Source organism: Musca domestica, unplaced genomic scaffold (assembly GCF_030504385.1).
Source record: "Musca domestica strain aabys unplaced genomic scaffold, Musca_domestica.polishedcontigs.V.1.1 11, whole genome shotgun sequence".
Classification (NCBI taxonomy): Eukaryota; Metazoa; Arthropoda; class Insecta; order Diptera; family Muscidae; genus Musca; species Musca domestica.
The window spans coordinates 14,517,614-14,542,343 of NW_026712133.1; the positions used below are offsets into that span (position 1 = coordinate 14,517,614).

At 36.4% G+C, this 24,730-nt stretch overlaps 2 protein-coding genes across 6 annotated transcripts in view; both read right to left on the bottom strand.

The window, feature by feature from the left end:
* Positions 1-1,673: 1,673 nt before the first annotated feature.
* On the bottom strand, positions 1,674-15,349 carry LOC109612086 (rho GTPase-activating protein gacF-like). The gene is made up of 2 exons (XM_020035790.2): positions 15,027-15,349; positions 1,674-6,469 (listed from the first exon to the last, which is right to left on the bottom strand). The coding sequence occupies exon 2, from the start codon at positions 6,454-6,456 to the stop codon at positions 3,223-3,225; it is 3,234 nt and encodes a 1,077-aa protein (XP_019891349.1). The 5' UTR covers positions 6,457-6,469; positions 15,027-15,349; the 3' UTR covers positions 1,674-3,222.
* A 15-nt stretch (positions 15,350-15,364) lies between these two features.
* The window catches only part of LOC101897398 (slowpoke-binding protein), a 138,391-nt gene continuing 129,025 nt past the window's right edge, over positions 15,365-24,730 (bottom strand). For 3 of the 5 annotated variants that reach the window (XM_020035793.2, XM_020035791.2, XM_059131664.1), the window contains 4 exons: positions 24,306-24,507; positions 22,377-22,502; positions 22,162-22,304; positions 15,365-15,434 (listed from right to left, as the gene is read on the bottom strand). In XM_020035793.2, the coding sequence (XP_019891352.2) occupies positions 15,392-15,434; positions 22,162-22,304; positions 22,377-22,502; positions 24,306-24,507 (514 nt within the window). In that variant the 3' untranslated portion in view covers positions 15,365-15,391. The remainder of the gene's footprint in view (positions 15,435-22,161; positions 22,305-22,376; positions 22,503-24,305; positions 24,508-24,730) is intronic. The other 2 variants (XM_020035792.2, XM_059131666.1) reach the window with 1 other exon arrangement.

Below are 24,730 nucleotides of genomic sequence, written 5' to 3' on the forward strand. Positions count from 1 at the left end.
GCCACCAGTGTATGTGGGCTATATCCAAATCTGAACCGATTAAAAAAAATTAAACAGTTATTTTTGAGCTGTATCTGATATCTGGTTCCAAACATTGGAGTGCATATTACGCATGTGAGGGACTTTAACACAACACAACAAAAATATATATGGGAGCTATAGCTATATCTGAACCGATTTTCACCAAATTTGAAGTACTTGTTCCTAAAATGAATTCATTCGGAATTGCCAAAATTCAGTCCATTTGGGCTGATATTAGCTATTTGGTGCACAATAAACCTGATATCTGATAAAGATATATATATATATATATATATATATATATATATATATATATATATATATATATATATATATATATATATATATATATATATATATATATATATATATATATATATATATATGGGAGCTATATCCTATTCTGATCCGATCTCGATAAAATTTGACAGAGGTATTTTTGAGCTCTATAAGTTGTTTGGTACCAAATATCATTCCTGTGGAGTGCATATTTAAAAAAAAATACATGGATAGATGGACGGACTGACATGCATAAATCGACTCAGAAGGTGCTTTTATGAATATCCTCAAAAGTAACTATGGGTCTATCTCGCTTACTTCTCCATGTTACAAACAAATGCACAAAGACAGCTCAACGGTGCTGTGAAAGACATACTTTTAAAATATATTCAGTTCCAATATCGAATTTATTTAAATGTTCATCATTAGAAAATAAAAGTAAAAATAATAATTAAATACTTATGAAAACAAATAAACAATAAATTATTTGGTTTACTAATAGTTTTATTGTTTTTTTTTTATTTATTTCAAATTGTATTTTTAAAATAAAAAAAACTATAACTTTTTCACTGTTTTTAAATTAAATTTTAAATATTTATTTAAAATTTCACATTTTTAATTTTTTTCTTTTTATTTGAAATACGATTTATTTTTCATGATTTTTTAATTTTGTGTTTTTTTTTTGTTTAGTTGTCAAACATTGATTAAATTCCCTAAATCTATAATCTTTACTAGATTTTCTCATTTCATGCTTATAAGGATTTGCGTTTCATTATTTCTTTTTTTCTTTCTTAAAAATTAAGCTACAATTTCACTTTAAATAATTAATTCGCATTGTTTTATTTCGTATATATGTTTTTTTCTTTTTTTGTTTTCATTTGAAGCTAAAGTCTTATTTTTGGTTTGGATTTCAAAACGTTTGTCGTTTATTTGTTTTTTTTTTTTTGTTTTGTTATACTAAAAATCTAATTTTTTTTTCGTCTCATCGATTAGATCCTTAAAATTTAATCATAAGGATGGAGGTGTGTGTTCTTTTTTTTGTTTTGTTTGCATGTGATTTCAGAGTGTGCAATTAAGTTTGTATGTATATTTTTATGTATATCGTATTGTTGTTTTGTAATCCTTTAAAATATATGCAGATGAATTTATTTTCGCTTTATTTATTTCGCTTGTTGTAGTTGTTGTTTTATTTGAATTGTCAATAAAATATCTTAAAAGCCTAAAAAAAATTGAAGTTTTATTTTAGTTTTTTTTTTTTTTTTAAGTTAAATGGACCTTTTTTGTTGTTTTATAATAATAATAATATTTAATAATAATAATAGTAAATACTTTAAATAATTGTAAAGGTAAATATACAATAAACATTATAGAGTTGTTTTTTTTTTTAATAGAGAAATTATTGTTTTTGCAGAAAGCTTTGTTTAATACTTAAAATTACATTTTTTTACGGCTACTTCACTTTGCTTCATTAGACTTCTTTATGGTTAGAGAAAGAGCGAAGAGAGAGAGAGAGAGAGAGAGGGAGAGGGACTACAAACGTAGAAGAGAAAATAAAACAAACAGCTTTTGTTATAACACTATTCGACAAAATTGAATTTTTTAATAATAATCTAAATAGAAGGAGTAAGTTGCCCTCTCCCGGACATTTTTTGAAATTTTCACATTAAAATTCCTTGGAATCCGTTTGATTTAGGTATATAGTGTCTTTGGCAATATTGCAGATAAAAACACGAGAATTATATTGGTATTTTTGGATTCTTTAACACTAAAGCGTCAAAATCAAGAAAGAGGGTCTTTTTGGTCCTTTTTCCAAAATATGTTTAAAAACTCCCTCTAAACGGAGTCCTAGGAAGTCAAAATATTCTTCAAAATTTTTTTTCATTAAATTCTACTACAGGTCTTAGAAGCGTCAAAAGTCTAAGTCTTATCTAAACGCCAAAAACTCATAAATATTAAAAAAAACCTCCTCCTCCACCATAGTATGGAGGGTAGATTAAGTTTGTCATTCCGTTTGTAACACCTCGTAATTTACATTTTAGACCCCATAAAGTGTACATATTCTTGATTAGCATGAAGTTCTATGTCGATTTAGCGATGCCCGTCTGTCTATCCGTCTGTGGAAATCACTCTAGCTTCCGAACGAAATGAAGTAAATTGATAAATATTTACTCTAATGTATATTATGTCTGCAGGACTTTTGGTATTGAAAATGGGCAATGTAGGTCCACGTCTTCGTATAGCCCCCACGGTACCTCCCGATATTCGGTATTTTGATGATTTTAGCGACATTATTCACCGGAATTGTTTCAAATTTGGTATTTGAAGTTCGTAATGAGTACTACAGCCAATGACAAAAAAATTTCGTATGCAGGTCCACGTTTATGTATAGCACCCATGTAACGGTACCTCCCGAGAGCGCTGCCGCACAAAACAAAGAAGCGAAGAGTAGACTCTGTAAATAAGAGTAGACTCGAGTAAATTTCGCTCCGGAGTGAAAATGAGTGCTATGATTTAAATTATTCGAATAACATGTGGAACTCTCTCTCTCTCACTTATCCTCTTTCTCCCTTCCCCTTCCTTCACCCTTCCATAAAATATCCCTACCTTAATCATAAATTGATTGAAAGCATTATCGTGTTGTTTTTGTTTTTATTTTGTTGTGGTTTTTTCACTAGTCAACTTTGTTTTCGCTTTTATTTTGTCCTAAACTTCTACCATGGAATTGGATTAAAATTTCTCAACTACTTAACTGAATATTATTGGGATTTCTATTTATTTTTTTTTTCATTTGCTAAAGAACTTTGGTTTCCATTTTGCTTTGCTCTCATTTTCTTATCGCATTACATTTTATGCAATTTGCCATTCGTTTTAATAATATTTTTTATCACAATTTCTTTTGTTTTTTTTTTCTGGGGGAGAATTCTATTTGGTGTCTTTGGGAGAGCCGGTGGCGGCAGCTTCAGCACGACTGTTGGAATCAGTATGATCACCATCTTTCTCGTCGTCGTCCTCCTCCTCGGGACCCGTGGGGCTAATAGGTGACATTTCCACACTATCCAGTAATGGTGTTTTCTCTTCACTGCAATTGTTGGAACCACTCTTCGAATCCATTGAAAAGATCTTGGCCAGCTCAATGCCACTGATTGAACGATGTGTGGGCGACTCATCGGGCGAGGAGGAGGAGGAGGTGTTGGGGCCAAAGCTTAAATTATGACTGCCATTGTCACTGCTGGTATCACCACCTCCGCCAGCGGGCCCAGCTGTTGCATTAATGGAGGAACCGGAGGAGTTGTTTAACGACTTGAACACAAGGGGATTGCGTGAAGAGGACTTCTTGGGTGACTTGGTGGTATCTAGGTGATGGGAATTGGTGTTGGTATTCGTGGACGAAGATGATGGTGTGGGCGAGGTTGAGGCCGATGTCGAGGCCAGCTTTGGCGAGGGTGAACGATGTTGATGATAGTGATATGATGCCGATGCCTGGCCCTGATGCTGTGGACTTAAATTGTAGGCGGTTGCAGCCCTCGAGGAACTGCTTAAATTCGCTGACAGTTGACAGTTGGGTAACGTGGCCAACGAGGTGGTCTTAATATTGGTCGTTTTTAGGCGATTTATTGAACATGTGCTCCAGCTTAGCTGATTTGGGTGGGAACGCTTAGCAGTGTTGCCATTGCCTCCGGACTTGGTCAACGATGAGATGGCCGAGGAAGACGAAGAGGATGCCTGCTGCTGTTTCGAATTGGAGGCCTGGTGATAATGATAGTCGTAGCTGTTGTATTTGTGAGTGGCTGCATGCGTCTTACTGCCTTGCTGATAATGACGTGGCCTTTGAGGCTGGAGCGGTGGTGGAATATTTTGATTCTGATATTTTCCCGCCCCGCCGTAACCATTATTGTCTTCTTTGAAACTCAAATCATCCTCGGACTGATAGTATGGATCACTACCATCCAGCGGCATGGTATTATTGATGGCTGTCTGTTTTAGAGTCGTTTCGAAGGTCACCAAATGCCTCTCGGAATAGGATTTGCGAGCATCCATCACGCGCAAATAATCATTGGAATCACCGAGATCTTCACTCTTGGAGCTGCAGTAACGGCGACTGTTGCTGTGCTGCGATGACGCGGAATTGGTTTGATTGCAAAAACTGGTGGTAACTGTTATCTCCGGACCGAGGGTGTGGTTGGATCCCATTATTTCATTAATGGAACCGCCACGATTCAATGATTGTCGACTGTGGCTTCGGCTGCCGTACGAGGATGAGCTGTCATAGTGATTGTCTCTCAGCGAAGAGGGTGACAGACGGGCCGAGTGATTGGGCGAGGTTTCCAGCAGGGAATCATTCGACTTGGCAATGCGATTTTTACGATAGAATTTGCTGTCACGCCACATGGTTTGGCGGGAGCTGGATGAACCCACCACAGTGGCTGGTCTTTGCAACTCCAGAGATTGGCCACATTGGGCCAGCATGGTAGAGCTACCAGGCGAGGAGGTTATCATCTGGCCCGGCGATGTGTCATACATGGTCACCTGGCTGGAGGTCTTGCTAATGCGAAATGAGGCATGGGTCAATTTCTTGTACTTCTCACTGTGGACATTGACCCGATTGTCGGAGTGCACCCGATCGGTAATGGGCATAAAGGCGTTATCAATGCGTCGTTCCTCTTCCAGCGAACGAAAAGCCAGACGATTAACATTTTTCAAATGTTGCTTGTCACTGGAACTGCTGCGCTTTGCTGGGGACATATCCTCAAAGGAGCTAACCCGATATTTCTGGGAGAATACCTCAATGGTACCCGATTTCTTGGAGGGTGATGTGGTGTATATGGAATTTTGATCATTTACCAGGATTTTTGGGGGATCAAACTGTTGTTGTGTGGGATTTTGTTGTTGTTGTTGCTGCTGCGATTGTTGTTGTTGCGATCCCGATGTCGAGGCCAAGCTGGAGTTGCTGGAATTTGTGGTGGCTGTGACCAAAATTTTCGGTGACAACGACACCGGAAAGTGTTGAGGTCTCAGGTTACCCGTGGATCCCGAAGAACTAGAGGCACCCGAACACGAACCATCCTCAATGTGTAGAAAATTATTGGGAGAAGATTCCCGACAGGGAGATGATATGGCCGAATCCTGTGACACCATGTTACGTGGAACGGTGGCCAACTCCAAACAGGTCTCCAGACCCGCTGTTGTTGTGGCAATTATAACATCTTCCACACCCTCATCTATGGGTGATGAAATTGATTGGAAACTGCTCAAACGAAAGGAGGATCCCGTTGAAAGATCATTATCGGTTAGGGAACCAAATGCTGAATCCTGTGAAGGATTGCTACGTCCATATTTTAGGCATTTCAGCGAGTATTCCAAACGACGACTCTTGGAGTTCTTAAAATTACACATGTCGGCGGTCAATTGGTGGTTGAAGGATGGACCCAAGGCCGCTGCGGCTGCTATGGCCGCTGCCGATGATGATGAGGCTCCAATGGCATTGGCCACACTATGGGCGTTGGAAGATGAAGTTCCCGCTCCCGTTCCCGCCTGGCTATGGGCCACAGTCAGATTGTTCAAACTCAAATTCTCTTTCAAATTATGCGACTCATAATCGAAAACCTCCAGCTGGGTGGTAATGGATGATTGATCTGTATCTTCATGCGACATTATGGTAGTTCCCGTCACACTGGTGGTACTTTCTGAGGAGCAAATACTTCCACGATTCGCATTACCCATATGACCATTAGCCATTTTTAGATTCAGTTCACTCTCGGTGGTGGAACTGCAACGTATCATGACCGGATATTGATGATACCTTTGCTCCGACTGTGCTTCGCCATTTTGCCTATTGTTTTCCTTGACCTGCTCCGGACTCGCTTGCTGCTCATCCATCTGTGTGGTATTATCACAATAGTGGATGGGTGATTCCATTGGATCATACGATGACTTATGACACAAATACGGTTGGCTATGATAATAGCCAATGGCCAGGGATGGCTGGGAGGCTGAATGTTGCTGCTGATGCTGATACTGCTGTTGGAGCATTTGATGTTGATGTTGTTGGTATTTGAGGCGTTGCATCATGTGTTTGGTTTGATAATTACAGCCAACTATGATTTCGTCCAGCAGTCCTTCTTCGGAATCACTTGATATACAATCGAAAGATTCCATTGTTCGACTTATGCTATTGTTCGTCCAACATGGTAGGCCATCGAGTGTGTGTGTGTGCAACAAATCCGGTATGACATCAACGTAAACGGATGGAAAAAGGAAAGAAAGCCCAAGAAGAAGAAGAAGAAAAGAGAAACATAATTGTTTGGGTTAGTTTTGTTATTTATGTCAAGTGTCTGAGGTTAACAAACAATTCCCTCAGAAAAAGTTCATAAAGTTTGCAATGTCTTCTAACAATACAAAATGTTGTGGTTGTTGTTCTTGCATATTAGGGTGTAATGAAAAGGTGCGGGCATTTGTAATGGAACATTAAATTAATAATTTACGAAGAACGCTTCTTCATTTTTTACTTTAAATGATTTCGAAACAAAATATTTGAGGGAGTATAAGTTTTATATCTCCCATCCCATTTCAGCCTGACCGAACTCTTTAGTTCTGAAAATCTATTAATATACGAAATTTAGGACCTTTAACATCCCCATAGTCCAATTTTAAATCTTAGACCTATATTCAAGATTTTTTAAGAGGATGTCAAAAATACAAAACCTGATCCGACATTAAATCGTGCTCGTGAAGTAAGTTCTTGTGCAACGAGAACTAAAAATACCAATCTAATAAAAATTTGGCTGTAATTTGCTACAATCTTCGAAATGCGGAAAATCTGGATACCAAATAGCCTATCAATATTGGTAATTTTTTGGCAGGGCCAGATATTAATATATGATGTTAGATAAAGGTCTCTCGATATTGATAAACGGATCGCAGAATCATCCAGAACTCCAAAAATCAGGTGGCAAAGTTGTATGGTGGTCATACCTGCATGTGGACCGATATAGCCTATTTTGAATACTGATCATCTCTTTCTCAAGGGTATTAATATTCCAAAAGTTCTACACTTTTTTCATTTTAAAATCTTAAAATCACGAAAAATTGTGAAATTAATCAATACTTCCCGAGATATAGGGTTGCAAAGTTTGTCTGTTGTAATCGTGCTTTCTCTTTCGAACGAATCGAAATAGAAAGCTAAACTTTGGCAAACATGTTTATTTTGCCAGTAGCAGGTTAAGTTCGTAAATGGCCCATGATTTTAGCGACATTATTTACCGGAATTGTTTCAAATTTGGTATTTGAAATTCGAAATGGATACTACCTAACTACTACAAGATATGGTATAGACATAGGCCACGCCTTCTGGTACCTCCCCTACAAAGAGTAACAATACTTATATCTCTCATAACTTCAGAAACCTGTTGTGAAAATGGAATTTATAAGCCAACTCCTCCTCCGTCCGTCTCTCCGCCTGTCTGTCCGTCTATAGAAATCACAGTAGCTTCCGGACGAAATGAAGTCGGTTGATAAAATTTTACTCAGATGTGTGTTAGGTCTGCAGGAGTTTTGATATTGAAAGTGGGCTATAAACGTCCACGTTTTGGTATAGCCACCATATAACTGTAACGGCAGATTTAAGGTTTCAAGTGTCTTGATATTTTTTATTCTCAATAGGTTGAATTTCTCTTCGCAAAAATTTTTCTATATAGGTCCAGAGTTTTCTATAGCCCCTATCAATAAGTGGTTTCAAAAAAAAAAAAAAAAAAAAAAAAGCAGCTAAGTTCGACCGGGCCGAGCTTTTAATACCCTCCACCATTTTGAAGGAACTTGAAAATTAAAAAAAAAAATTGTAGACAAATACCTCTCAAATGAAACCCCTTATATGGGGGCTATATGAAGACGTGGTCATTCAAAGGTAATTTTACCCTCCACAATAGTAAAGAGGGTATATTAAGTGTGTCATTCCATTTGTAACACCTCGAAATATACATTTTAGACCCCACAAAGTATATATATTCTTGATCAGCATAAAATTCTATGTCTAGCTTCCGAACGGAATGAAGTAGGTTGATAACATTTTACTCAAATGTATACTATGTCTGCAGGACTTTTGATATTGAAAATGGACCATGTTTGTCCACGTTTTGGTATAGCCCCCATATAATGCTACCTCCTTTTTTCGGTATTTTGGTGATTTACCGGAAATGATTCACCGGAAATTTTTCAAATTTGATATTCGTAAGTTCGCAATGGGTACTACAACCTATGACAGAAATTTGTCTATGCAGGTCTTCGTCTTCGTATAGCCCCCATAGAACGGTACCTCCCGATATTCGGTATTTTGATGAATTTAGCTACATTATTCACCGATTTTTTTTAAGTTTCGCATTTGAATTTTGTAAGGGCTTATGACAAAAGCTACCTATGCAGGTCCATGTCGTCTTATAGACCCTAATATAACAGTTACATTCGGTATTTTTAATATTTTAACAGAAATTTTAGCGGATTTTATTGTTTTTAAGAATTGCCAAATTTGTTCCAAATGGTGAAGGGTAATCAAACTTACAGCTTTTATACTTGTTTTTTTTCAAATTGCCAGATTCGTTCCAAATGGTGGAGAGTATTCAAAGTTCGGCCCGGTCCAATTTATAGCCTTTTTACTTGTTTGTTATAGGCTGTAGTATCGATTCCGAACTTACGAATACGAAATTTGAATCAATTCCGGTAAAAAGTGTCACTAAAATTAACACAATACCGAATATCGGGAGGAACAGTTGTATGGGGGCTATACGAAGACGTAGCTTTTCAATTTTTTGTTACAGCCTGCAGTACCGATTCAGCATTTATAAATACGAAATTTGAAACAATTCCGGCGAATGATGCTATATTGGCTCTGATATGAGTATTTAGTATGAGGAGTTACAAACGGAATGACAAAGTTAATATACCCTCCATAGAATGGTGGAGGGTAAAAAATTAAAAATCACAGAGTATTGAAGCAAATAATCTTTTGTTTGGGAATTCGAAAAATCCCATTAAACCTGGTGTTTTGTGATTTGAAATCCCTACTTTATAGAGGGCAGGACACAATCCGCAAAACTTTCATTACACCCTAATACAACAAAATTTGTGTATCATAAATATAACATTGTAGTTTTGGGAGAGTAGATGATTTTGTTTGTCTTAGACGTGTGTTTATGTGTGTGTGCATGTGAGTTTTATAAAGTGCAGTACATTGTCCTAGAGCTGTAAGTGTTTTAGTCTGTGTACTTGTGTGTGTGCGTGTTTTTAACCGTTGAAGCCAATAATTGCTGATGCTGATGTTGTCGATGTAGCTGTTGTGAGTTAAGCATGTTGGATGCCAGTTAAGTTTATGGCTCTTATTGTAACCTATGGCTAGAATAAAGTACTCTTTAGGCAACGTATGTATGTAGCGTATGTAGTGTACGTGCAGGCATGCAATTAACATCCAAAAATATTTATAATTCATCTACTTGAATGAACAGAAAGACCAAAAGACAGACAGATAATGCAAAAAGACAGATATAATATAGACTACAAAGCAAGAAAGAGGGGCGAGAAAATACTTACGTCACTCTCGATTTGTATACATGTGTGTATGTAGGTATATGTGTGTGAATGTGTTTGTAGTTATTTATGTTTAAAAGTTGTTAATTGTTCAACGGAGAATAGTTATTTAAACTGCTTTATTTTGAAAGTTAACAAAAGGCGATTTATAAGGCAAATTTGGGAATTTATTGTAAGCTGATTGGAAGAAACTTAATTGGGATAAAGAATCAAAAATGCATTTCCGATATAAGGATCACACGAAATCTACATTGGCTCTATCGAAAATGTATAGGTACAAATTTGACTTAAACGAAGAGAAAACAAGTAACAAGCAGCTAATTTCGACCGGGCCGATCTTTTAATACTCTCCATCATTTGGAAGAAGTTTGAACCATTTAAAAAAAAATGCCTAAAAATACCGCTCAGATGAAAACCGATATATGGGGGTTATACGAAGGCGTGGCCCTGCATAAGTATTTTTTCAGAGATTCAGAACTTCAAATACGAAACAATTCCGGTGAATAATGCTGCTACTTGGAAGAAACTTGACAATTTTCAAAAATCCGTCGAAAAAATACCGCTTAAATGAAAACCGTTGCGTGGCAGCTATATGATTTTCTGCCATATACGCAGTAGCGATTCTGAGTTTCAAATACGAAATTTGAAACAATTTTCTGGTAAATAATGTTGCTAATATTATCAAAATACGGAACAAGGGAGTTACCGTTATAAGTGGGCTATACGAAGACGTGGACCTGCATTTTCGTTATACGGGCTTCCAACTTTAAATACAAAATTTGAAACAATTCCTGTCAAAAATTTCGCTCAAATCTTCAAACTACCGAATATCGGGAGGTACCATTATATGGGGGCAATACGATATCGTGGACCTATGTAGACAATTCTCTTCCAGGTGGTAAAGTACTCACAAGGAACTCCTTTTGTGGATTTTTAGATAATTCCATTGAAAATGTGGCTAAAATAATTAAAATATCGAATATCGGGAGGTACGATTGTAAGAGAGTTATACGAAATCGTGGACCTTTATAGACAATTATCTTACAGGCCCGTAAAGTACCCATAGAGGACTCCTTTTGTAGACTTTCAGGCAATTTCATTGAAAAATGTGGCTAAAATCATCAAAATTCCGAATATCGAGGCTATATATGGGGGCTATACGATATAGTGAACCGATATAGCCCATCCTCGAACTTGACCTGCCTGCACACAAAAGACTGATCTCTGCAAAATTTTAGCTTCCTATCTTAATTCGTTAGGACTCTACCATGATTACAACAGCCAGGTAGACATACGGACGTACCTGGCTAAATCGGCTTAGTATTTTACTCTGATCAAAAATATAAAGTATATATATATTCTTTAGGTCTAGAATTATAATTTCGAAGAGATGCAAACGGAATGACGAACTTAATATATCCTCTATACTATGCATTGTGGAGGGTATAAACATACTAGAAATCTAGGGCTATACTAAAACCTGGACCGACATGACCCACATTTTGTTCATGTAACCCATAGGTGAATTTAAAAACTCTCTCATCAATTTTGCCAAGAATAGAGCAACAAATTTGAATCCATTTGTGTATGGTTAAAACTATATAATGGGACCTCTAAAAAGTTCGACCTGGCAGCCAAAACCCTTTTGGGATTTTGATCTACTAACCGAATACTATCACCTCCACTGTGACTTAACCGAATTTAATTGAAACAAAAAATCAATTTTGCAAATGTCACATTTAACAAGTTACAAAGTTGACCATTCCGAAGTAATGGGTCAATATTATCCATTTCTCATCGGACCTACATAAATATGATATAAGTATTGCGACGCACCAGGGTTACTATATCGACTACTTCCTTCACTTTATATGATATATGTGATAATTTTTAGAAAATGTTAAAATGTGCGTGAGGTACCGGACGTAGTCGACCGAAGTATTCCATTTTCCCAGTTCATCTAGTACAGATAAAAATATTGGTATGGGCACAATTACAAGAAAATCGAATATTTATATCTAATTTTATGCGAAATCATAAATTTCATATTTATCTCGGGTTTCTGGCTGAGAGAAATATTTAGATATAGCAAGTTGTAAAGAATCGCTGATTTGCTATGACAGATAAAAGTATTAAAAATTCAGACCCCTTTCGGGTGAGGTACCAGAAGGGGTTCGCAGATATATATAATCTTCTTACCAGATCTTGTGTCACCAAAAATGTTTGTATGTGTGAAATTTGAAAGAGTTGGTTGCTTATTTCACTTTCTTTGGGCGTTTTGATCTTTAAAATCTTGACCCAGTAGAAGTGAACCGATATATGCCATCTTCACTCTAGATATTTTGTTAATAGAAACATTGAGATGTGCCGAGTATGAAAGTAATTGGCTGCGGGGAATGTAGCAGAATAAATGGTCCGATCTTTACCATCTTTATAACAGATCTGGTGGAAATATTGAGATGTACCAATTCTAAATCGAATCGCATGTTAATTTCGCGTTTTAAGAGCTTCAGCTGGGGTGAGGTACCAGAAGGAGTCTAACTATATTTCCCATCTTCACACCAGATATTGTGTTGGTAGAAATAATAGGATGTGTGAAATATGAAGAGAACCGGATGATTATTTAGGATTTTATGATCGTTTTGGTTATGAAAACTCTTGACCCTTTGTGGGGGAGGTACCAGAAGGAATGTTCCGATTTCTACCAGCTTTATAACAGATCTTGTGTTGAGGGAAATATTGAGATATGCTAAGTCTGAATGGAATCCGACGTTAATTTCGCGTTTTATGAGCTTGATGGACATTAAAAATATTTACCCTTTGTGGGGGAGGTACCAGAAGGAGTGGACCGTTGCATTCCATATTCAGACAAGACCTTGGGTAATTAAAAATATTGTGATGTGTGTAATGTGAAGAAAATTCGACTCTTGTATCACAGTTTATACGAGTTATAATTATTCATATTTCTCTGCAGTAAATAATTTTCCTACCCTCCACCATAGTATGGATGGTATAGTTTGTCATTCCGTTTGTAACACCTCGGAATATACTTTTTAGATCCCACAAAGTGATCAACATAAAATTCTCCGTCTGTCCGTCTGTCCGTTTGCGCAAATCACTTAGAGTCCGAACGAAATGAAGTTGGTTGAAAAAATTTTACTCAAATGTATATTATGTCTGCAAGACTTTTGGTTTGGACTTTGGGCCATGTAGGTCCACGTTTTGGTATAGCCCTCCTACTTTCGGTATTTTGGTGATTTAAGCAGCATTATTCAACAGGAAATTTGTTATTTGAAGTTCGTAATGGATGCTACTGCCTATGACAGAAAATTTTCCGTGCAGGTCCACGTCTTCGTATAGCCCGCATATAACGGCACTTGACGATATTCGGTATTTTGATGATTTTAGCGACATTATTCACCTGAATTGTTTCAAATTCGGTAGTTGAAGTTCGTAATGGATACTCCAGCCTATGACAGAAAATTGTCTGTGTAGGTCCACGTTTTTGTATAGACCTCATATAATGGCACCTCCATTTTTCATAGATTTTTTTGTCAATTTTTTTAAGGTTTCGCATTTAATTAATGTAATGGCTTATGACAAAAGTTACCTAGGCAGGACCACGTCGTCGTATAGACCCTAATATAACGGCAACATTAGGTATTTTAAAGTTTTTGAGATTAGATTTTTTTTTTTAATTTTTTGACTTACAGCTTTTTTATACCATCCACCATACTATGGAGGGTATATTAACTTGGTCATTCCGTTTGTAACTCCTCGAAATACTCATGTCAGACCCAACAAAGTATATATATTCTTGATATTCTTATCTGTTGTAATCACGCTATCTTTCGAATGAATTGAGATAGAAGGCTAAAATTTTGCACACATGTTTATTTTTCTAGTAGGCAAGTCCACGCTCTCATATAGCCCCCATATAACGGTACCTCCCGATATTCGGTATTTTGATGATTTTAGCGACATTAATCACCGGAATTGTTTAAAATTTAGTATTTGAAGTTCGAAATGGATACTACAGCCTAAGACAGAAAATTTTCTGCGCAGGTTCACGTCTTCGTATAGCCCCCATATAACGGTACCTCCCTATCCTATATTCGGTATTTTGATAGTTTTAGCGACATTATTCACTGGAATTGATTCAAAAAAAAAAAAAAAAAAAAAAAAGAAAACAAAACAAAAAAAACTACACCCTATGACAGAAAATTGTTTGTGCAGGTCCACGTCTTCCTATAGCCCCCATATAAGGGTACCTCCCAATGTTCGGTATTTTGATGATTTTAGGTACAATACCCATCGAAATTGTTTGAGATGTCGTATTTGAAGTTCGTAATGGATGCCTGTGACAGAAAATTGTCTATGCAGGTGCAGGTCTTCGCACAGCTCCGATATAACGGTACCTCCCTATATACGATACTTTGACGATTTTAGCTACATTATTCACTGTTTATTTCAAGTTTCGAATTTGAATATGGCTTATCTTAAAAAATGGCTTATGACAAGCAATGCCTATGTAGGTCCACGTCGTATAGACCCCAATAGACGGCTATATTTGGTATTTTTAAAATTTTAACAGAATTTTTTAAGAATTTTATTTTTTTGATAATTTTCAAATTCGTTCCAAATGGTGGAGGGTATTCAAAGTTCGGCCCGGCCGAACTTACTGCTTTTTAACTTGTTAATTGTTTTTTTTTTTTTTTTAATTTCGACCTTTTGAGGGGGATGTACCAGGAGGAGGGAACTGATATTGCCCAACTCCTAACTCGATCTAAGTTTGATAATAATATTACGATGTTCCCAGTTTGGACCAAATCGGATACTCCCTTCGAGAGTTATTGTGCGCACCAACTGGTCAGACAGACGGACGGAAGGACATCGCTAGATCGACTCTAAATGTCCTAAAACAGACTTGGCCCAAAGAGACCTAGAGACTAAGACCGTTCTCTAGTCATATGGCTAGGGGTATAAAAAATTATTGCCAATTAATTTTGAGAAAACAAACAAAAAATCGAAAATACAAAGCTATACCAAGCAACCAACTTTTTGGTGAGAATAAAGAAACAAGGTTGTGCTACTAAAAAAACTGGATACAACAAAGGTGGATAGAAGAGCAAAATAAGGGGAAAAGAACTTACCAAAAATATTACTTTCTTTGTTCTCTGGTATAACAAAACAAATTGATGTAGTATTACATTGGACTTAGAGTTTTATACATTAAAGAAATCATATTAAATTTAAAAAAATCATATTTAGTTTTTTTTCTGTTAAACACTGGAGGGGATGTACAAAAAAATTCATGCAATTGTTTTTTTTCGTTCTTTTATTTTTTATTTATTTTACAATTTTTTTTATTATTTTAATTTTTAGAACTTAGAACTTAGTACATTTATAATAATTATATATAGTTTTATTTATTTTTTTTGTTTTTGTTTTAAGTACTGGTCGCTTAATAAGGTCAATGTTGTTGTTGTTGTTAGATTCTGATTGGATTTATTTTTTGTTAGTACATTCGAAAGACTTCATAGGTCGCCGGTACAACACTGCTGTAGAATTTTCGTTAACAATTTTTTTGAGGATGTTTTCAAAATTATTAGAATTTTTTGTTGTTGTAGTTGTTTTTTCAGTTGTGTTGTTGTGGGAGTAGTTTTTAAGTTTTGGGGTTTAGTTTTGTTGTGTTTTTGTTGTTGTTATATCAATGAAATAAAATAAAATGACACAAAAATAGTTAGGTTTTAGTAAGAAAACATAAACATAAAATAATTTAAATATTTATATATTTTCAAACAATTAAAAAAAGAACTAAAGTCGATGGGCACCGACTACCATATAACCTACACCTTATATCAGAACTTCAAAGCAAATAATATATTTTGGACTGGAAACTAGAAAAATTAGTTTAATACATTTTTAAGCCCCTTTCTTTAAGGAATTAAAATATTTCGAAATAAAAAATATAAAAAAAGTTTTGAAAATTGGAAAATTATATTTTATTTTTATAAAAAAAAACTTTTTATTATACCCTACACCACATAGCGGTAAGCGTATTATGTCTTTATGCACTTGTTTGTAACATGAAGAAGGAATCGAGATAGACTTATAGTTGCTTTTGAGGATCTTTATAGAATCACTTTCTGAGTCGATTTATGCATGTCTGTCCGCCTGTCCGTCCGTCTGTCCATGAATTTTTGTGAACGAAAGGTCGCATTTATTATCCGATTGAGATAAGATTTTCCAAACAATATTTGTTTGGCCCAATGACGAACCCTATTGGATTAGATTTAGACGTAGCTCCCATATATCTTCCATATACCGATTTCGGGTTAATTGTGCACAAAATATCCAATACAAGTCCAAATGACCTGTATTTTGGTACATCTAACCGAATTCAGTCTAGAAGTTATTAAATTTGGTGTAAATCGGTTCAGACATAGCTATAGCTCCCATAGATATGTTTTATCCGATTTGGGGTTTAAAGTCCCTCACAAGCGCAATATGCATTCCACAACAATGGCATTTGGTACCAGATATCAGATACAGGTCTTAAATAAATGTATCAAATTTTCAAAGATCGGTTCCAATTTGGATATAGCTCCCATATATATCCTCAACCAATTTCGGTTTAATTGTTGTGCGCCAAATGACCAATATCAGTCCTAAATTTTGGCACATCCGACCGAATTCAGCCTAGAAGCAAGTAAATCAAATTTGTAGAAAATCGATTCAGGTATAGCTACAGTTCCCATATTTATGTTTTATTCGATTTGATTTTTAAGTACTAATTGGTACCAGATATCTTATAAAGCTCAGAAATACCTTTGCCAAATATTATCGAGAACGGCTAAGATTTGGATATAGCTCCCATATACAGGGTGAGATGAAAAAACTGCAACCAACTACGGACTGCTGTCATTTCTAAGCCACTCGTCCGACAGCTGTTAAAATTATTTCAGTAACAGTTCATAATATTGTTTACAAGCGTACAAAAGCATTTTGGTGAGAATTTTCCAGAAAAAAGTTATTCGTGATGGAATTCAAGCGTGATAGTGTGATTTCTTTATATTTGGCTGCAAAACCATAAGTGGCTGTCGTTAGAGCACTCCAGCATTTAAATGTGAATAAATGTTTTGTGTCTCGTACCATTGCTCGTTACCGTGATACTGGTGGCGTAGCCCGACGTCAAGAAAGTGGACGGAAGAAAACAGAAATGGTTCGAAAAATAAAGAAGCGACTTGATAGAAACCCGCGTCGCAGTGGCCGAAAAATGCCTTGTGAGCTGAACATGTCGCAATATTCCATTCGGCAAATATTGAGAAATGAGCTCGGGGAAAAGCCATTGAAATTCCAAAAAGTGCAAGAACTTACACCGCAACAGAAAGAAAATAGACGCAAAAGAGCTAAAGAGTTGATTCGCTTGGCCGAAAGTGGTGAACTGCCGAATTTGGTTTTCTCCGATGAGAAAACATTCATTGTCCAGCAGTTTGTAAACAAACAAAATGATCGTGTCTACTTGCCAAAGAGGTCAGCTGAAAATGTGCACCTTCGGTTGGCCACCAGAATTCAAACGCCGGTCATGGTGATGGTGTGGGCCGCCATAACAGCCGATGGTCGCTCTTTGCTCATATTAATCGACCGTTGCATCAGAATAAATGCCTAATATTATCGGGAAAATATTCTGGAGAGTGTAGACTTTGGACATTTCAACAGGACTCAGCACCATCGCACTCAGCACGCTCCACCCAAAAATTATTACAAAGTGAGGTTCCTCGCTTCATTTGCAGCGCACAATGGCCACCTAAATCTCCGGATACCAATCCGTTGGACTATTGTGTCTGGAGTATTTTGAAAAGCAAGGTTGGGACTAAAAAATACCGGATAACGTTAAAAATCGGACGAATTACAGATTATTCCCAATTCCCATATTTTCAAATATTTAATATCTAATCTGGTTGACGGTGTAGGTTATAATGGCATTTCATTACACATTAATGAGGGAATAGGATATATGAAGTTATTAATTTTCTTGGTAGCAAACGTGGCTTCAAATTAAATTTTTTCCAACAAAATGTACAAAAAATGTTTGGCTCTAAACACAAGGAATTGTATATATTTATATATTTTATACACATATATTTCATATACATATATATTTATATTTATTATTAACATATATCAATTAATAAGAATCTAAGCAAAAGTGAGTTAAAGAGAATTATTATTATTAATAATATTTAAAGTTAATTAAACATGCCATAAACAAAAACTAACGTCAATTTTAGTTATATTTTATTTGTTTATTTCAAACGATAATTAAAATTATTATATGTGTATATAGAAAGAGGAAAGATAAAAACTTATTTTTACAATACAGCAGCTATGTATTGTTGCAAAGGATTTGTAGGATTTGGACTTAGAAACAAAATATGTGTGTTTTGTAGTAATGTTGTGTATCTCTGTGTATAAGTTTGTTATTGATTTATATTTGAATGTTATACAAAACATAAGTCAATATTTGTTGAAAAGAAAAATTCCTAAGAGAAGAAGCAGAAAATCTGGGGGAGATTTTTGATAGTTTTTGGCAACAAGGCAAACATGACTATTTGCTGTTTATATTCCTACTAACAAGTGAACGCCACTTCCTCCGGGAAAAGTTAACCTTAAAATTTTAGATTTTAGATTAGATCGTGTTAGGCCTTTTTAGTAGTCAAAATGCCCCATTTATTCAGTTAGACATAAAATGTTTATCAAATCTTCACATATCGAACTATATTTTCAGACTTTCGAGTTTTTATATATTATTCAAGTTTTCCGTTTTCCAAAAAGAATAACAAGAAAATGTCTAACTTTTGCATCAAAAGGTCTTCATTCATTTTAAAGTTTGCCGAGAAGGATATTCGTTTGCACAATTGACTAACTTCCATTTTTGTCAAAAACTACTTCAACATCTCTCTACGTAAACCCGAGAGATCAAAGGTGACCTCAATATCAAATTTTAGAATTTCAGCTCTATTCCTTCACCCAAAATCTAAAACAATCTACACCCCTCCATCATATACAATATCAGTACAACTTAGTACTTTTCGAATAATTAAAGCACGCATTTGCAAAACCACCACCAGATACCAGCAGAGACCCCAGCATCACTTTTCGGGATTGCAGCTCTATAAATTCACTCGATAGTAAATTTAGTAACATTATGTACTTTTCGTATAATTTAAGTACTTATGTGAAAAACCATTCCATACCTCAATCCTAGACACATTTAGTCCTTTTTGTATAATTTAAGTACTGATTTGAAAAACCGTTCCATACCTCAATACTAGACATCGGCAGCAATCGCAATATAAAATTTCACGGATTCAGCTCTATCGCTTTACCCAACTCAATATTTAGTTTAATTTAGTACTTCTCGTAAATTTATAGTACACATTTCCAAAACCACCATCGACTTCAACAGTGACATCTACATCAAATTTCAGTACTTTAGTACTTATTGTACAAAATTAGGACGCATTTCCAAACCACCGCCAAATCTCAAATACAGATACCATTGCTAATCTAAACATCAAATTACGGAATTTAATCTCTACACCTTCATCCAATACAAAAAATATAGTACCATTCACTACTTTTCGTACAATTATAGTACATATTTTTAAAACCACCTACATATATTAACCATAGACACTAAATGTGACATCTATATCAAATTTAAGAATTTTATCCCTATCCCTTCACCCAATACCAAATTTAGTAACATTTAGTACGTATATCCAAAATAATCTATATCTCTCCATCCTAGACACCAGCAGTGATCCAAATATAGTACTATTTAGTACTTTTCGTGGACGTCTAGTTCGCATTTGCAAAACCACCACTAGATCTCAACAACAGATACCTACAGAGACTTCAATATCAAATTTCGGGATTCCAGCTGTATCCCTTCATTCAAATTCAGTACTATTTAGCACTTTTCGTACAAATATAGTTCACTTTTACAATACCACCTTCAAATCAGATCCAATTTTGAACTCTAGCTCATTTTGTTCGTCCAATACAAAGTTTTCAATTTGTAGTACATTTTATATTTTCCGTACTCTTTTTTTTTTTTTTCGTGTTGTTAGCAATATAAAACTGCTTTCCTTTATTCACATCGTTATTTAATCTTTGAACTCTTAACGTTTCCTTAACATATTCAAGCGATTCTTGCGCTTCCAAGCAGCACGACGTGATCCACCAATAGTTTGGGAATATCTGTAGCCCTTACCAATTCCACGAGAACTCTTTCCAGCAGAGGTAAGACCACGTAATTCTCTATGTACGAAGTACGAATTTCCACAAAACCTAGCTTGTTTACACACCTATGCACCAAGACTGACTGATGGTGATAATTTCAAAAGTCTAGCTTCAGTCGTTTTGTCCGATCGTTGATGAATCAATCAGTCGCTCTCTCACTCTCTCTTTTATATAATACATTCCTTGAACTTTCACTAAAATTCTGATGTTACACTTTTTATCTATTGCTTGCCGCCAGACTTGAGATGTGTATGTTAGAATAGCTCCAACTACGCTTCCGTACTTCCAGAGAATCGTTTTAGGATTTGGTCCCCATTTTGTCCTTCAATAGATTGATCAGCATCTGTTTGCTGTGGCTTATCGGCTGATATCCCTTTGGTATTGTCTAACTGGCCTTGTCATGTTTGCATATGAAAATTATCCTAGCTTCCTGTCAGGCAATTTAACATGGAGCAATCGAAGTCCAAGCCCATTCACCTGTCCCCTTCCTTGAATGATGAAAAACTTGTGATAGCGAATAAGTTAACGTTACCCGTAAGGTATTACGTCACACAGTTCCCTGCCGATTCTAATCTTCCCCGGATTCATCGTCTGAGTCGCCGTCGGAGTATTTAGGTACATACTGCGTGAGATGAAAAAACTGCAACTAATTTCAGACAGCTGCCATTTCTAAGCCACTCGTCCGACAGCTGTTAAAATTATTCCAGTGACAGCTCATTATATTGTTTACAAGCGTACAAAATCACTTTGGTAAGAATTTTCCAGAAAAAATGTTATTCGTGATGGAATTCAAGCGTGACAGTGTGATTTCTTTATATTTGGCTGGAAAACCACAAATGGCTATCGTTGGAGCACTCCAGCATTTAAATTTGAATTAATCATTTGTGTCTCGTACCATCGCTCGTTACCGTAATACTGCTAGCGTAGCCCGGCGTCAAGGAAGTGGACGGAAGAAAAAAGCAACATCAGCAGAAATGGTTCCAAAAGGAAAGAAGTGACTTGATCGAAACCCGCGTTGCGGTGGCCGAAAAATGGTTCGTGAGCTGAACATATCGCAATATTCCCTTCGGCAAGTGGTGAACTGCCGAATTTGGTTTTCTCCGATGAGAAAACATTCGTTGTCCAGCAAAACAAAATGATCGTGTTTACTTGCCAAAGAGGTCAGCTGAAAATGTGTACCTTCGGTTGGCCACCAGAACTCAAGCGCTGACCATGGTGATGGTGTGGACCGACATAACAGCCCATGGTCGCTCTCCGCTCGTATTGATCGACCTATCGACCTACTATCGTGTCTGGAGCAAGGTTGGCACTAAAAAATACCAAAGTGTCGATCACCTCAAGCAAACGCTTCGCCGGGAATGGGCCAAAATACCGCAGAGCAATATTCGGGCAGCGTGTGACGGTTTCATTTGCCGTTTGAAGGCCATAATTCGTGCCAAAGGTGACCAATTCGAACAAATCTAAACTTATTCTAAAATTTGTTGCTATTTCCGAAATTTTTTGCTTTCATTCAATAACATTAAAAAAAAATATATTGTGTTTGACTCATTTATTATCATCTTGTCTGAACGCTAATATCTAGGATCTCGTCTTAATCTCTCAAATCCTAACAAAACAAAATCTCATTGGGGATTAGCTATCCACATTTCAATGGCGCCCAATGTCTTTACATACATTCCTTGAATTTCTATCCTCTAATAACTTCAAAATCGACGCCTTCAAAAATTTTCCTAAAACCCTGGTTGCCTTGTTGCCATTTTCAAACATATGTTCTAATGTGCTTTTTTTTTGCCAAAAACAGAAAACTTTAAATTTAGTTGGGTTTTAATTGATTTTTATTTTTGTTCGTTGTTCTGAAACAGCACAGCATTTTTGTACATTTACGAATATGTTCCAATTGAATCAGGTGAGGTTAAAACGCTTAAGTTTAACTGATAATTATATATTTATAAAGTCAACGTTTAATCAGAAACATACCCCGATCTTCGATCCCTGGGCGTTGAGGGTGGTGTACAGGGTGAACTGGCCTCGCTAAATGAATTGCCCAATGAGGCGCACTGACGTTTCTTAACGGCTGCCAGTAGATTCAGTGTTGATCTGCTTAGGCTCGGTTTGATGGTCTGAAAGGCGGGGGGTAGCAAAATGTATATAACATTGGTAACAATTGCCCATAAATGATATAAAATACTCACATTAAAGCAAGGACCTCTTAATTCTCGTAAATCTATCGATCTAAATAAATCACATAACACTAAATCTTCCACGGATGGGCAGACACCATTGGGTGGCTCGAATATTAGACCCAAAACATCGAGAATCTGGAAAAAAAGAGAATATATTTTAAATGTAATTTAAACAAATGTTTTCATTCTAAAATTCAATCTAGAAACAAGTAAAAAAGCTGTAACTTCGTCCGGGCCGAACTTTGAATACCCTCCATCATTTGGAACGAATTTGGTAATTCTCAAAAACAATAAAATCCCTTCAAATTTCTGTTTAAATCTTAAAAAATACAATAACAATATTCAAATGCGAAATTTAAAAAAATCGGTGAATAATGTAACTAAAATCATCAAAATACTCACTAACGGGAGGTACCGTTATATGGGGTCTATACTAAGACATGGACCTGCACAGACAATTTTCTGTCTTAGGCTATAGTATCCATTACGAACTTCAAATACCAAATTTAAAACAATTCCGGCGAATAATGCCGTTAAAATCCGCCAGCTGCAGGCCACCTTGGGATAAGAAAGACGGCGAAACGAGTTTATGAGCGGTACTGTTGGCCGGGATGATGAGGGATATTGCTAGGTATGTTGCATTTCTTGTCAACAGTACAAGTCTAGTCAGTTAGCACCAGCTGGAGAGATATTACTAACAATCCCCGAGGAACCGTGGTCCATGGTTTGTGCAGATTTCGTCGGACCTCCACCCAGGACAAAACAAGGCTACACGATGCTTCTCGTATTTATTGATCGTTTTTCAAAATGGGTAGAACTGGTGGCGTTGCGTAAAGCTACCACAGGTGCCGTGATTAAGGCATTTAGAGAGCGGATTTTGTCTAGGTTCGGTACTCCGAAAGTTTTTCTCTCGGATAATGGTAGTCAATTTACTAGTCGTGAATTAGGAAGATACCTTCGAGAAATTGGAGTTCGACAGCAGTTCACCGCACCTTACTGTCCACAGGAGAACCCAATGGAGAGGGCGAACCGGCACCTTAAAGACGATGCTGGAACAGGTCTGTCAGAATCAGCACAATAAATGGGTTGAATTCGTGTATATCCGAAACCACGGGCCATAATCCTGCCTACATAATACAATGTCGGGAACTGCGGTTACCAAACACTCTCTACGAAGTAACGAATGGGACTGGTACCGCTGGGAAAGGCTCTGAGGAAAGAACGGAAGAACTCCGCGATGCTTTTAAAATTTTGCGTCAACGAATAGGTCAGGTCGGAGAACAGCAGAGGAGATATCACAATCTGCGAAATGGAAACCCACTGGGAGCGACTGGGTGTGGGTAAGACAGCACCCCTTCTGATTGAAAGTTTTGCAGCAAAGTTGGCTCCAAAATATGATGGACTCTATGAAGTGATAGGCTACACTTCCCCCGTGATTGTAAGCGTTCGCGGTCAACAACGAAACGATGTGCAAAGGGACACCAATGGGGACTATACCAAAAAGTGAATCTACATGGCCCATTTTTAATACCAAAAGTCCTGTAGACATAATATACATTTGAGTAAAATTTTATCAATCTACTTCAATTCTTTCGGAAGCTACAGTGATTTCCACAGACGGACAGACGAACGTCAGAGAATTTTATGCTGATCAAGAATATATATACTTTGTGGGTCCTAAAATGTATATTTCGAGGAGCTACAAACGGAATGACAAACTTAATATACCCTCCATACTATGGCGAAGGGTATAAAAAGGAATACCAACAATTGACAGATAAAAGTATTGATATCTAAATGAAGTATCTTCGCAAGGCATAGGCTTTAACATCCAATTACTAGTAGTGATTGACAAAGTCGGGTGAGCAAGGGTCCAGGGGCCCAAATTTTTCGTCAATTTGTCTGTAAAAGTTAAATATATAAATAAGGGACACTTACCTGTGGATAATGTTCCATTTCCATTTCTAAAACTCTCATGGACGGTTTTGGTGTTGTCATCTCCTGGCCCATGCACATTTCGTACAGCAGATGGCCAAAACAAATGATATCAACATTTTCGATGTCTGTTGTGGAACGTGACCACATGACGGCATTTATGCGCGACGATAGTCCCAGTAAACCATTTTCTAGGCCAGATAATCTGGAAGAAAAATGAGAAACAAAACAACTATGTGAAATGGAAAGATACATTTTTAATAGCACATACACATATATATGTATATGCAGAAGTGTGTTTAATCAACAATGGTGTTGGTAATTTTAAAAACGCCATGGACCAATTCAGTGACAAAAGTTCCTGAAAAAGAACTTAATACAACAAGAAGGCAATTACAACATCATAGTAAATGTGTGTGTATGCATAC

Coding starts and splice junctions, on each gene's coding strand:
- LOC109612086 (XM_020035790.2), bottom strand. CDS start 6,456: ATGGAATCTTTCGATTGTATATCAAGTGATTCCGAAGAAGGACTGCTG.